Here is a 14,683-nt window from a genome sequence, read left to right as displayed (position 1 = left end):
AACATGTATAATTATTAATATAATTGATAATATCAATTATATTACATAGATTAATATACATTATATAATACATATAACTAATAATATCATTATTATAAGTTTGTAACTAATTAAATTAAATATTATATATATAACTAAATATAATTATACAAATGTTATAATATAAATACATAATTATAATTGTATATAATATATAAATATTAATTATACTAATATTTTATATAAATATAATGTATATTATATATTAAATATAATAATTATTATATATTATTATATTTAAAATAATAAATATAAGTATAATTATATAATTTATTAATATTATATACATGTATATATTATAATTATATGCACATATAATATACATTTATAAATATACATATATTATAAATATATTATTATATAATATTAATAAATTTATAATATATATTATATAAATATAATTATATTTAACTAAATAATTATAATATATATTTATATAATATACTAATATTATAATACAATATATAATTATAATAAAGTATTATAATTATAATATATATTATATATATGAATATATTATAATACAAATATAAATATATAAATATATATTATATATAAATATTGATTATACCAATATTATATGTTATAAAGTATCCTATATATTACATATAAATTTTTTTATATATTATTATATTTATAATAATAAAAATAAATACAATTATGTAATAATATATTATTATATACACGTATATATTATAATTATATGAACATATAATATACATTTATAAATATATATGTAAAAAATATAAAAATATTATTATATAATATTAATAAATTTATAATATATATTATATAAATATAATTACATTTAATTAAATAATTATAATATATATTTTTATAATATATTATATATGTCTATATAATAATTATAAATATATTATATAATTATACTAATATTATAATAAAATATATATGGAGTAACTTTACTATTGAATTTTATTTGTTACATCATAAATTCAAGTTCCCAATGGAATAATTGAAGAGATCCAATTTCCCAATGGAGGAAGGCACCATATACTCATAAATGCTTCCCCAGCTTTTCAATCTAAGCTAAAGTTAAAAACTTAAAACCCAAAGATCCGAGAGCGAGTTCTCAAAGAGTGACACTTTTTGAAAAGAAATCCCAATGGGTGACTTTTTTCATAGTAAATGCAACTTTTCACATAGCGATTGCGACTTTTTTTTTTGCATTAGCATAAATTTCTTAAACATCGCATTCACTAAATCTGTTTTTTCCAAAAAAAAAAAAGGCCTTCACTCTTAGGAACTATTTTAAAAGTAGCAATATTTGGAAATTTTTTGTCAAGGAAAAAAATTCAAACAAATTTGCCACCTTGCACTTCCTCAAAGGCGCAGATTTCGGTGTTTGACGAGCTCACGGGGCTGTTTAAGTCAACACCATATTCAATGCCATGGCTCAAATGTCGTGAATTTTAAGCTCATTGTATTAATTACATGACCTGAGTAAGTTTATCAGAGTTCTCGCGTGTGCTGACCATTAGTGAGACTTGCTCAACTGAGAAGCCATGGAGCAAAACATGGCCATTTGGCAAATGAAGTTTTTGAATATTTATCTAAAATTTTATTATAATTCATTATAAAAGTTATAAAAATAATTTTTAAAATGATTTTTTTTCTTTTTCTTTTTCTTTTCTCTCTTCTTCTTCTCCCCTCCCCTTCTCGCTCTCCCACCACCTCTCTCTCCCAGCCGGAACAAGCAGTATAAACAAATTTTTTTTTTGTTTTTTTGTCTCTCCTCCTCTCCCCCTCTTCCCCTCCCCCTCTCCCTCTCCAGCCACCCTCCTCCTCCCCTGGTGCGATCTGGTAGCACGATATAATAAAACTAGATCAGGTCACGCGATATAATAAAGAAGTTAGAAGTATATGAAAATAGAGATATAATAAAACTAGATATTTTAGAGGGAAAAAAAACCATTTAGATTAGTTCTAAATTCCACGGAGTTGACCCAGAGAACTGGTCACAAGGCTGGGCCAAGTTCCCGATTGAATCGGTTAAGGAGAAATCCGGTTAAGATTCCGTCAAACTCATTTGACTCGCTGCTTTGACCAGGAATTCAGGGCGGTTTTTGGGTGACCCGATGGGTCATTAATTTGAGGCCGAAATTAATGCATTTTTGTCTAAATTTGAACCTTGGACCTCCTCGTAAGTATGAAAGTAGCTTTATCACTAGACTAAATCTTTACCTATCGGTCAAATGTACCTTTAACTCTATTTGTTTATTTTCTTATTATATAATTAATCACTTTAACTTTCAAACTAAAAATGATAATAGTTGTATATTGACGAGAAGTATATCATTTATAGGCATAATAATATGAATAAAATATTAATGCTATTTCTTGTTTCATCGCTAAATAAAATAAATTTTCTTTATTTTTTTTACTACACGATCTATGTCTATAATGCAAAATTAAATTCAGTCTTCTACTAATAGTTATATATTCAAAATAAATCTTTTTTAAATACAATAATTAATACCTAAAAGTATTTTATCAATAAATTTTACATACACTAAGATAATTAACATATCATTTATATTTATAAACATTTTTTTGTGACCCAATGGTTCAACCACTTATCCGCCAATTGAACTAGTGACCTATCCACCTAGTTCTCTTACCAAGTTCCTTGTTGGTGGACAAATAAAAAGTGAATAAAGGAGTTTAAAATATGAGTATCCAAGAGCATCTACGCTCTCAAATTCAATAAGTTGTAATTATCACAATTGTTGGAGTTGTTTTACAAAAAAATAAAATATAAAGGTTATCTTTGGTGTAACATCTAGGGCACTCATTGGACAAACTCTTTTTTCTTGGCTACTGTAGTGCCTAAAGTTTTGAACAATTTACATTAAATTACTCAATTTAGGAGAATCCTTGTGGATACATTAGATGTTTCCAATAATCTTTTTGGATATTTACCTTTTTAGACTCCTTTCTCCAACGCTGTGGGATAGAATAGAAAACTCTTAAGTCATCGATTTTTCAAATGGTGCTCAAGGGATATATGGCTTAGTATACATTATTTACTTGTTAATTATATTGCTTTTCTCATTTGAGTATGCTTGTCTTGACACTTAATATTCAAAAAGCATAAAAGTCATCATATCTTCTTGGAAGGAAAAAGTAATCCCAAACTTAGGTTGTCCACTGTAGGGATTAAAAATATGAGAGTCAAGTGTCGTCATTAATTCTATAAATAATTTTTTTTTTATAAAGGATTCAACACTGTCACTAATCCCAAAATTAATTTCTTGTGTAAGAGAATTAGTAGTGATTCCTCACTTATCACCTTAATGACTTGAACCCATAATCTCTCAATTTCAGATGAAATATTTTACCAATTAAGTTGCGCCTCATTTTTACCGTCCCTATAAATAAGTTGAATGAAAGATATGCTATAAATAAATGGCTATGTTTTTTTTTTTTTATAGCAACGGTAACATCTCTATAACCTAATCTAGGGGGAGGGGGAGCCGATGGGAGTTGAATCCCCATCGGAGGAAGCCACTGAAAGTGATAGCCACGTATAGTGATAAATTAGTGGGAGAAAATAGTTGAATCCTTACCACCAGTCCAATGGGTTATTGGCAAATAAATACAAGGCTATGTGGGGTTAAAAGTTTGGCTGTGATAATTCTACCGAAACATGGAGAAGTTGGTGGTGCATTTTGCCTATGATGACTATTTTTTCTTTTCACGCTAGGTTTGTCATCAACTAGAAAGTAAGCCTCCTTCTCGTTTAAGTCAGATGAAATCGATGAGTCTTGCAACAAGAATCAAAAGCCATCAGATAACTACTGCTCCACTTTTTCAAGGTATCCTCGGATATGATATTTACATAGATGCTCGTTCATCCACAAAGTAAAATTGCTTCTAGTATATAAGTACACCATATAAAAGATCTTTCTCTAGTTACAAAAAATTTTTATCATAGAAACAATAATTATTTTTACTCCTGTAGTGTGGATATATAACCATTTTCCTAAGGCATTATTAGATATTTTAATCTGAGGATAAGAAAAAAATTTCAAATATTGATGCCACATTAGTAAAAGTTAAATTCAAAATTTTTGTTTTATGAGTAATTTTTATTTTCAACTTGAAACCTATTTTTTTCAATTGTCCCAAGTGAACTTATATCTCAAATGAAATTGCTTTGCTCACAATCATGACAATATATATCCCATTGGCATTGACATCTATTTCCCCGTTGACAATGTATCTTCTACACCAATGTTAAACTTTTTTTTTTTTATGACAAAAAATTTATTTACATGTCACATGCAACCAAAAACAAATTTGAATGGGGGTCATACATCATGTATTAAAAAAATACACTGGATAGGCAATATTAAAAAAAGAAATTTGTTACATAATGAATATATTTTCCCATCACATTTTTATTTTTCAACCACTTTTTTTTAATCTCAAATACACTACATCACAAAAAGTACTATAGTATTATTCCAAAATTTTTTTCAAATAATCCTCGCTCCAAACAAATTCAAATATTTAACAATTAATCAAACATGTAGGTATGCAGTTGAGAATTTATCTATCTATTTGCCTGCTGAGAATTCTATCTAATTGCTCTCTTATTTAAACAACAAAGGCGACTAATGCATAGTTTCAGAAGGGGAACGTTAGATTCTCAAGATTTATTTTGTCATCGTCATCATTTCCATAGTCATCATCCACAGCACTTTGGTAAGTTACTGGATAATCCAATTAAAAATAATTTATTTGGTCAAAGTCTCGGCATCAAAATTACTGGAGAATCTAGCCTACTATTTTTGCTATATCAGTTAAGGAATTAAAAAAATTGAAAATTTGCAATGCTCTGAACAAAATGCTAATTATTGGCAAAAACTTTAATTGAAATAATTCTTTAAAATTCTATTATCTCTTTTAGCTTTTTTCTTTTTACTATTGCTTTTAGTTACCGTACCAGTACTTTAGTCCATTTGGATAGAAGAAAACATAGGAAAAGAAAGGATCTGGAGAGAAAGATTTGAAAATCATTAAGTCTGGGAGTTTTCAAGTGGAAGAGAGGAAAGGAAAGCAATGGAAATGAAAGAATTATCTTCTTCTTTGAACACCCGCCAGCTCGTCCGACCAAGAGTGGGATGAAATGGAAGGAAAACTTAACCACCCTTGCAAACAAAAGTAAAATATTATATTTGCCCTTTAAATATAATTCAAAAACATAAAAAGGATAGGGATTTCAGTAAAAGACCAATATTAGTGAGGTTTTCTTTCCAAAACTCCCAAACAACATAAATACATATAGTTTCTCTTCCCTTCTTTTCTTTGCTTTTCTTTTCTAATTTAAGCTTTTTCATCTTTTCTTTTCTATTATAAACTCCCAAACTAGCTATTAATGTTTGCCATTGGATGTTTAAAAAGAGTTTTAGACTTTAATATTATATTAACGACAAGCACGTTAGGATGTAGTCTTCCACATTACCGAATCTTGTTGCAACCAGACATCATTATGTTTGAATTAAGACAATGGTGCAGCAGCGATTTATATTACGAGAAGACAATTTTGAAATTTTTTGTATCTGTCAGATCTGTAATTTCTGGTACATATTTAATCTGCTATTAGAACAGTAATGTAAATCAAATCATATTGGATGATTTTAGAAAAAAAAAAAAAGACAATGGTTTCCTTGAGAACGATAGAATTTTCAAACAGTTTATTGAAATTTTGAGGAAATTGGTATTTGATTTGGCTGAAAAATGAAATCCTACAATATTAGGCCCAATTTGAGAAAAGGCTGAGGGCTAAGGGTTAGGGCAGCCAGCCGTTCGGTTGAAATATTTGAATACGATAAATGTCGCTTTTGAAGAATCTCCGACAAAATGTCCAAAAGGATTACGAGGGGCTGTTGTCTCTTTGTCAAAAGCGTTGAACAATCCGCAGAGCTGAAAAAGCTAATATCTATGACTAGATTCCGACACCAAACCACACTTTAAAGAAAGAAGAAAAACAATCAAAGGATCAATTTGCACTTCTTTTTCTCCTTTTGGTTCAAAATTAGACGTCCTTCTTATCTTTTTGGCTGGTGGCTTGGTGCCAAACATATTCAAATTAAGCATACAATATTTAGTTACGAATCACAATATGTAACAACTAACAAGACATATTTTTGGTACTTTGGCTTACAATAAATAAACTAAAAAGGTTTAGACATATGAACTGTTTTCATATATATCCTAAGTGAAACTCAATACATTTGCCTTTTAAATAGAGAAATATGTATTTTAGAGAAGAAATTGTGACCTTTTCTTTTCCCTCTCAAATGTGGGATTGTTTTAATATTTGCTTATTCTCAGTTGCTTCTAATTTTACAAGATTTATTTTTTAAAAATCAGATTTCTCATGATAAATTCTTCTTGTTTGCTATTAAAAGAACTATTAAATGAATACGTGTGTATTGTGAAAAAAAAAGAAGAAGCTGCAAAAGCTCGTTTTCACTAATTAATTACCGAATTGCCCTAATATGCTACATAAATGGACTTTAGTCGTTTTAATAATTGTATTAAAGTTTTGCAAAGATATTTTTGTCTACACAAAAAATGTAGTCAACAACTAGGATTCAATAGCATTATAAGATCTAATTGTTTGTCACCTTTCTTGGGCCATAAAAAAATTTTAAAATCGAACTAGAAAATTAAGTTGAGTTTACAACAATATAATTTCTTTTTAAAAAAAATCAAAAGTTGAAATTAAGTATTCAGACATATTTAAAAACAAGGTCGGTATATAACTAACAGCTCATTTGTGATAACTTTGTCGTCAAATTGGATATTAACAAGAAAAGGAAATCATTTTTCATTTTTTCCTACAATGTAACGCTACCTCCTCCTATCTTTATCTCTCATCTTGCTACTTAAATGAAGTCAAGGTTTGATGGATTCTATCACCTTTAAATTCCCTTTCTTAACCTCACAACAGCAGGTACAATAATAGTAATCTACATAATTAATTATGAAAAAAGGCCATTTTATATTTATTATAACAATTGTAACGTTTTCACGTATTATTGTACAAAAAGGAAGAACTCTATTTCAAATCACAATCCGTAGATAATTTCAATATCTTTTTCTTATTAATTTTTGTTTTAATTTGTTCAAAGATAAGGCGTGTCTTTCCGAAGTATAATATGAAAATGAGAAAGAAGAACAAAATATTCACAAAATATGTCCTTTAAATTTCAAAATTCAAACTCACCAAACAGAAACACTTGCGAATTCCTCACCACCAATATTTCCACTCCACCACCGTCAACTAACGCCGTTAAAAACCAAAAAAAACCAAGAACGATAAAAATTAAAAAAACAAAACCCATTAAACAATTGAACTAATTCATGTAAGCAACAATAGCCCGACATTAACGGTTTCGAGATTCGAGACGAACCAAAGAATATTTTCTCACATTAGAAAAACAAGAAAAAATTTCCACACAAATCTGTGAAACAGAAAACATTCGTTTGTTTTCGTTTTTCCATTCGTTGTTGGTTTCACGTTGTTTGGGAGATCTTGTCAGATCGGAAGCAAGAAAATAGCTGAATTGAAGTTGAAAAAGAAGGAGTTTTTTCTCTAATTGTAAGAAATTTCCCCCCATCTTTATGTTTCTTTTTTTTTTTTTTGGTAAAGCTTAGAAATTGCAAGAATTGTGCAGCTGAAAATGAAATGTGGGCTCTCGATCTGAATCTGCATGTTTTTGGAGTTTTCTGAGGAAACCCTCTTCAGCTAAGGCTGAGCTAATCTTTTCTTCTGCTTTCTATCTTTCTCTCATGTATGTGAAAGTAGTTGTTTTTCAAGTTTTCTTTTCTGATAGTTTTTGTTTTCTTAATTTGGAATGGGATTTTCAGCTTGTGTGCTGGAGTAAAAAAAATCTGTCTTTTCTGCTGTTGCTATGAGGTCTAGATGATTCTCTCATTTCATGTATCTTTTTGTGTCATTATATATTTGCCTCCCTTTTATGAGGTTTTGATGGGATTTTCAATTGCAAATCTCAGCATTTGAATGGGGTAGGAGTAAAAAAATCTGTCTTTTTTTTTTTTTTGCTGTTTCTTAGAGGTCTAGATTTTGGGTGTGTATAAATTTTGGAGGGATTTTGATGGAGTGATGGTTTGAATGTTAATTTGGGGATAGGATTTCCTCTTTTACAATTTTAGGTGGTAGGTTGTGAGTATTTTGTTTGAGCTGATTCCTTTTGAAAGTTAGTGATGGGTAAAAACTGATCTTCTTGTATTCTGTTCGTAATTGTAACTATTTTTGTGAATGGAACCTTTATCTTTCTCCTTTTTGTTGCATATGTTTTAACTTGAACAGCTGATCTGAAAGTTTCTTTGTCTTTTCTTCCATCCTTTGTCTTTTAACCTTTCTCTTATGCAAGATGGATTGTGGTGAATAGGTGTTATGACTATACATATGTCTGACTGTAGATTACTGTAGATTTTTAAAAAAAAAAAAAGCCATTGTGGAGATAACCTTGAGTTGCGACTGATTTGCAGTTCATTACTTTCTTTATTGGCTAATATCCCTTGAAATTTTTTGTTGGGGGGGGGGGGGAAGGGTGTTCATATGGCATATAACATTATTGCAATGATGGAGCTGTTCTTCAGAATGGAAAAAAGATCAGAATTAAAAAAGTTCTAAAGCTAAATACGTTTTCAATTTAATTGGCAGAACATATTAAAACTGTAGAAGTTAGAATACAAGATTAATGTGAAACAATCTTCAAAAAATAGATTAGCATTATGAGGCTGATTGGTATAGAACTTATTTGGTCTTTTTTGTTGCCCAAGAACTTGCAATTCTCTAGCCTGGTGAAACCAAATAGAAAACTCCTTCATTGATGTTGCTTCTTTTGTTTTTATGTTTTTGTAAGTTGTATGTGTAGTAAATTAGTTTCCGGATCAACTTTACGTAATTTTTGGGGTTTGCTGACTATTCTCTGAGGATATGGTCAATGATTTATGTTCGACTATATAATGTTCTTTCGTTGGTGAATCGTTACAATTCTAGCTATAATCCAGAATTGGAAAGCTCGAATTTGATTGGGTGGATTTATAGTGCGTTTGTTTTTATGTAGGAGTGAACTCCTGCATTTTTGCACATGAGCCATGTGTTTTATACCATCTTTTCTCTTTGTGAATCAGACGCTTTTCCATTGTGCTTCATTATGTACTTTAGCATGTTATATCAGATGATGGCACTACTTGAAGTTTATGATGCTTGGGTTTATTGTCATGCAGCAAGATGGGGAGGGATGTTACCGGGTTAAGGATTGACAAGAAGCCCGATAATGCCCCAAAGTCAAATGGTATTGACCATATGTCTGTTTATGTTGCTCCAAAGATTGCAGTTGAAAGAGATCCCTCTGAGGTGGAGGACCACAGTGCAAAAGGCACAGTTGTTGAAGATGGTCATGAAAAGCAAGATGTTCTTGGTGTTAAGAGCATTAACTTCAACCCTGGTTTGCCAGAGGTGAAAACACAGAAAGCTGAGTCTTTAAAGGCTCTTGAGAAGAAGTTAAGCTCACCTATTAAGCTGACATCAGTTTCTGCAGCTAGAGGAACTTTACAGACAAGTCCCCCTGCTCCACACTCACCTAGTCTTGCAAATGAGAAGCAGAATTATAGTGCAAGTGATGCTGATGGAGCTGGAAGCACTAATACAGGTATAAATGGTGCTGTTGAGACTAATGATTCACATTCGCCGATGACTACACAGAAATCTGAGGTACTTAAATTCTTTACCATTAGGCACTATTTGATGATTTTACATTATATCTATTCTTTCACCTCTTTGCATTTTATTGCTATCTAGACAGTAACACCAATTTCTGGGCCAGATATTCTCTTCTTAAAAATTGATCGAGTTGTCCAATGTCTATTTCTCGGAATATGATGAGTGTCTATGTACAAAGTCTCAGGAATGAAGGAAGAGTTGGTATAATTGGAAAACTTTTGTATAAATGAAGTATGGTTACACGTTCTCTTACTCCAATATGTTTTCTTGTTTATTAGTGTTTTTTAAACTTTCTCATGGCATATCTTGGCATCTGGGCCTTAGATGATGACCTTCAGTGAGAGAGGGTGCCCCTCCTTTTCAAGGTAAGAAGGGGTAGACAATGCACTTTCTATGAGTGTAAACTCCACTCTCACAAGCATCTTCATGGGTGTGTGTGGATGTGCATCAACACCAGCTTGCTTGGTTTCTATGAGTAATTGGAGCGTAAACTCCACTCTCACAAGCTCAAAAAATGTGTAACTGATTGTTTGAGTTGTTTTACAGTCAATGGGAAATCTGTCATCTGAAAAATATTGGATTTGGCTTTTGCTTGTTGAGCGGATTTGTACAAGTGACATTGGAAAAATAAAAAAGACAAAAATAGAAGAGTCGATAATGTGTAAGAATTAACAAAAAATAAAGCAGCAAAAGTAAAACAGCAAACTTCTGGTTTGATGTGGTCAAGTGTTCATGCCTTACAAGGAAAATAATGTTCATTCGCGAATAGTATCTTGTTATTGCCAATAATTCTCAATTTAAGATTTTTTATGTGCTGCTGAAAATGAAATGTGTAATAATGTGGCTGATGTTGTGAAGAGCTTGGAGTTCGCACAGTTGTGGCGATTGCTAAGTAGCTTTTTCTGTAATACAAGTTTTAAAAGTCATGATGCTCATAATAATTTAACTTTCTTGCAGTTAACATCTCCTTTGGCATCAACAAAAATTGTGGATACTGATAACCAGAAATATCATGCTGAAGATGATAATTTATCCCTGGCATCTTCGTATCCTGCCTCTGAGCAACTTCCCGTTTTCCTTTGCACATATTTATGTAGAGTCACATATTCATACACAACTTGGAATATAAAGCAAGAACTGTCTTTTGGTATAATGTCATATTTTGGAGTTACAATTGTGTTCCTACATGACGTTCATATGTTAAGTGTACTAAAAGAATGAGGCTGTGTCAGTGAATAGCTTCCTTGGTATAATAGGTATATTCTCTTATATTTTTTTCGTTACTTCATGGTTTGACCACTATATTTTGTTACCACTGTTATTACCATTGTTGAAGGCTTAAAGGAAGTCCACATCTCCATTCATGTCATATTTGTAAAGATACTCTGTCCTTTTTTACTATGAGATCACCTTAATGGGAATAGCAATATTTTTAACCCGCTTCATTTGTGGAGTCTTATTTTATGAAAACGGTTACATGATTTTATATAATTTACTAGAGCTATGTTACTATTTTATTGACTTGTTACAATGCACTTTCTAATTCGAGATTAGCACATGAATCTAGTGTGCATCACTGACTACAAAGCTATTTTGGGGAAATCAGCTTTCATCCCCTTAAGTGGGATGGGTTTGTGAGCATCTCACCTGTTAACTTAGTTGTAGTTCCTTGACACACATAGTGCTGCAACTTCCATACGGACAATCAGATCTAAGATCACTGTTGCATCTGCTCCAACATTTAGATGTGTTGAACGTCTTGAGAGACGCAAGGAGGTACTTTATTGGATCCTTAACTTTTTCTGTGGCTTGTTAGGGTCCCTCTCTTCAATCTCAAGGAGAAAACGAATTTGTGCCCTTGAAATTTAGAGTGTTGTCTACATTTTGTCTTTTTTAAGGCAGTTTTTGTACTTGGCTTCTTTTTTCCCTGTTTCAGTTTTACACGAAGTTAGACGAAAAACACAAAGCTTTAGAGGCAGAGAAGGCTGAATATGCTGCTAGAACTAAAGTATGGCTTTGCTAGAACTGAACCATGCTCCTAATGAAATTCTATCTCATCTTTCATTTATTTTTAATCTTGAATTCCCTTGTCTGCTGTAAAACATAGGAAGAAGCGGAAGCAGCCATTAAGCAGCTCAGGAAGAGCATGGTTGTCAAAGCAAATCCAGTTCCTAGCTTTTATCGTGAAGGACCACCTCCAAAGGTTGAACTGAAAAAGGTAATTTGATTTGGATAACCTTATTTCTCAAGGAGTCTTGAGTGACTTTAAGAAGTGAGGAATGTCTCACTTTCTATTTCCAAGCTCTTTTTGTGTTCCTACTGCAATATAAATGTACAAAATATGGTTAGTTTATGTAGCATTTGGAACTCTTCTGCTATAACATGTCTATGTCAAAGTTAGTTCCATTTGAATTGGTAAGCAATGATTTCAAGATTAGTGACCATATTGAAATTCAAGGTAAAAGGCTAATGGGATGGGAGAGTGCAGCACCTTTGTGCTTTTTGTCAACAGCTTATCAGCTTACAATTGAATATCTATTAAAAAAAATTGAAAACGTGATTGTGTTTAGTTGTTTTGAAAAAGCTAAATGCTCTTCTCAGAAGCATGGCAATGGCAGCGTTTTAGAATCATTTCTTTTTGTTTTTAATAATTTTATTAGCTTAAAATAAGGCTAAAAGCAGAAGCCATAATCAGTTGAAAACACCTTAAAACAGCTTTTAGCTTTGGAAAAAGCTCTAATCCACTGACTGTTTAATTATTGAGAACAAGAGCATCCTTTTTTACTTTACTGAGATAGGTTTTGGTGGGAAGGTCAGGGTTAATTCTTTGGATTCATTAGCTCTCCTGCTTGAATAAAATTGAAAAGCTCAATTTTTGATAAAAAAGTTATTATTGATTTACAAGCTTTTGCACGAAATGTTGAAGGCAGTTTAGTTTTGTGATAGTAAATTCCAGCAAAATATTTGTACACTTTATGCATCCCGGTTCTATACTGTGTGTGATTAACATATGTTGGATTTAAGTCCAGTTGCCAGTAACTCGTGCCAAATCTCCAAACCTAAGTCGGAGAAAGAGCTGCAGTGATGCTGCTAAGTCATGTAAGTCATCCACAGATGAAAAGGGGGCTTGTGCTCGGACAAAACGTCATAGCTTTGGGGTTTGCAAAGAAGGCAGTACTACACCTACTACCCCCAAAAACAAGGATGTGATTGGTGGCCGGAATGTAGCTGCTGGAATAAACAGAGGAGGCAGTTCTACCTCTACCAAATATAAGAACATGCAGAGCCGGCAAAGTCTTAATGGTGCCAACAGAATCAAGGATCAAGCAAAACAGGTTAAACAAACATCTAAAACTTCTGATGTGGTGCAACAGAATAATACAGATATTTCCGTTGTAGAAGAAATGACAAAGGTACCCGATCATATTGCTGATATTACTGTGGTTGAGGAGACAACAAAAACTTCTTATTCTGTGCCAGGCCAGATGAGCGCAGACAACGCTATTGTGGAAGATGCAAGAAAAGATTCACATATTCAGAAGGTGGCTTCAGATATTGCTGTGGAAACATGAACGATTTGCCCTTTTTTGTTTTTCCTTTTCACTTTGAAGCTAAAAGGGTCCTGAATTTCCTTAATTGCCAAAGAAGTATTGGCATGGTGAGACAGTCATTACCTTTCTTGACTGCGATGACTTGGTGAATTGTTGTTTAAACTTTTGAGTTGTATATTCGTGTAATTTATATTGCTGTAAACATTATATAGAAGAAACCTCCCCGGAAACGTTTTGTTAATATCATCTTGTTGTGGTCTAGTTGCTTACTTTCTGGTTCTCATATGCACGATATCGAAGGCTGTGGGGGATTGAAATCTGCGGTGATCATTGGATGGTTGCATTTTTCTGGTGCATGATGTTGAGTTATAGTGGTGTTTGATGATGTGTGGTTAGAGGAAAAATCCAAGGGGAAATGCTTTTCCTTTCGGTTTGCTGTTTTTCTTTTTCCACTGCTTCTTCTTAGATTTGGTTCTGATATTCTAGGGCGGTGGTTGGAGGATTCTGTTGCGGTTGCTTGGAATGTCCGAGTGTTATTTTGGCCTTGTGGACCTTGTCGTTGTGAATATGCCTAGTTCAGTATTCAGGTTTCACCCAAGTTTTAATACTCCTTCCGTCCCTTAAAAGTGTTATACTTGTCATCTTAGAATGTTACAAAATATTCGCTATGTTGCAAAAATTACAGTACATTTTAGTCTCTCTTTTTAATATAGTTATTTTTTCTAATCATATGTACGTTACTATTTAAATTTAAAATTTGAATTTGTAGAGGTAAGATTGAAAAGAAAAATGTAAATATCAAAATTTTTTAAAAAGTTGGATTTTCGAAATATAACTAAATAATTGGAATGTTACAAAATATTCGCTATGTTGCAAAAATTACAGTACATTTTAGTCTCTCTTTTTAATATAGTTATTTTTTCTAATCATATGTACGTTACTATTTAAATTTAAATTTTGAATTTGTAGAGGTAAGATTGAAAAGAAAAATGTAAATATCAAAATTTTTTAAAAAGTTGAAATTTTGAAATATAACTAAATAATTGGAACGGAAGGAGTGTAAATTACCGTCTTGTGTCCTAGGTGGTTGTGCTTGCATTACATAATAGGACTGGCAAACTACAGATGACAGATACCAAAATATTTGTAACTAGGATGAATAGAAACACCCCTTAGGTAGCTGTGTGTGTGTGTTTATTTCGAGTGGTTGAAAGAACAAGAAATTCGTGGAGAGGTTAATAGCTTGGAGAGTTTAGGCTTGTAGATGAGTGTTTCCTTTCCCTCAAAAAACTTGTTCCCACAT

The 14,683-nt window shown here is 31.7% G+C and overlaps 1 protein-coding gene across 1 annotated transcript; it reads left to right on the top strand.

The window, feature by feature from the left end:
• The first annotated feature begins 7,973 nt into the window (after window positions 1–7,973).
• Window positions 7,974–13,699, top strand: LOC113761978 (protein WVD2-like 2). Its single transcript, XM_027305196.1, has 7 exons — window positions 7,974–7,993; window positions 9,334–9,820; window positions 10,787–10,875; window positions 11,512–11,605; window positions 11,766–11,837; window positions 11,937–12,047; window positions 12,859–13,699. The coding sequence occupies exons 1-7, from the start codon at window positions 7,989–7,991 to the stop codon at window positions 13,399–13,401; spliced, it is 1,401 nt and encodes a 466-aa protein (XP_027160997.1). The 5' UTR covers window positions 7,974–7,988; the 3' UTR covers window positions 13,402–13,699.
• The last annotated feature ends 984 nt before the right edge of the window (window positions 13,700–14,683 follow it).

This window comes from Coffea eugenioides, chromosome 2 (genome assembly GCF_003713205.1).
Source record: "Coffea eugenioides isolate CCC68of chromosome 2, Ceug_1.0, whole genome shotgun sequence".
NCBI classification, from domain to species: domain Eukaryota; kingdom Viridiplantae; phylum Streptophyta; class Magnoliopsida; order Gentianales; family Rubiaceae; genus Coffea; species Coffea eugenioides.
The sequence above is the reverse complement of the archived record's forward strand: the minus strand, read 5'-3'. Positions and strand labels throughout refer to the sequence as shown.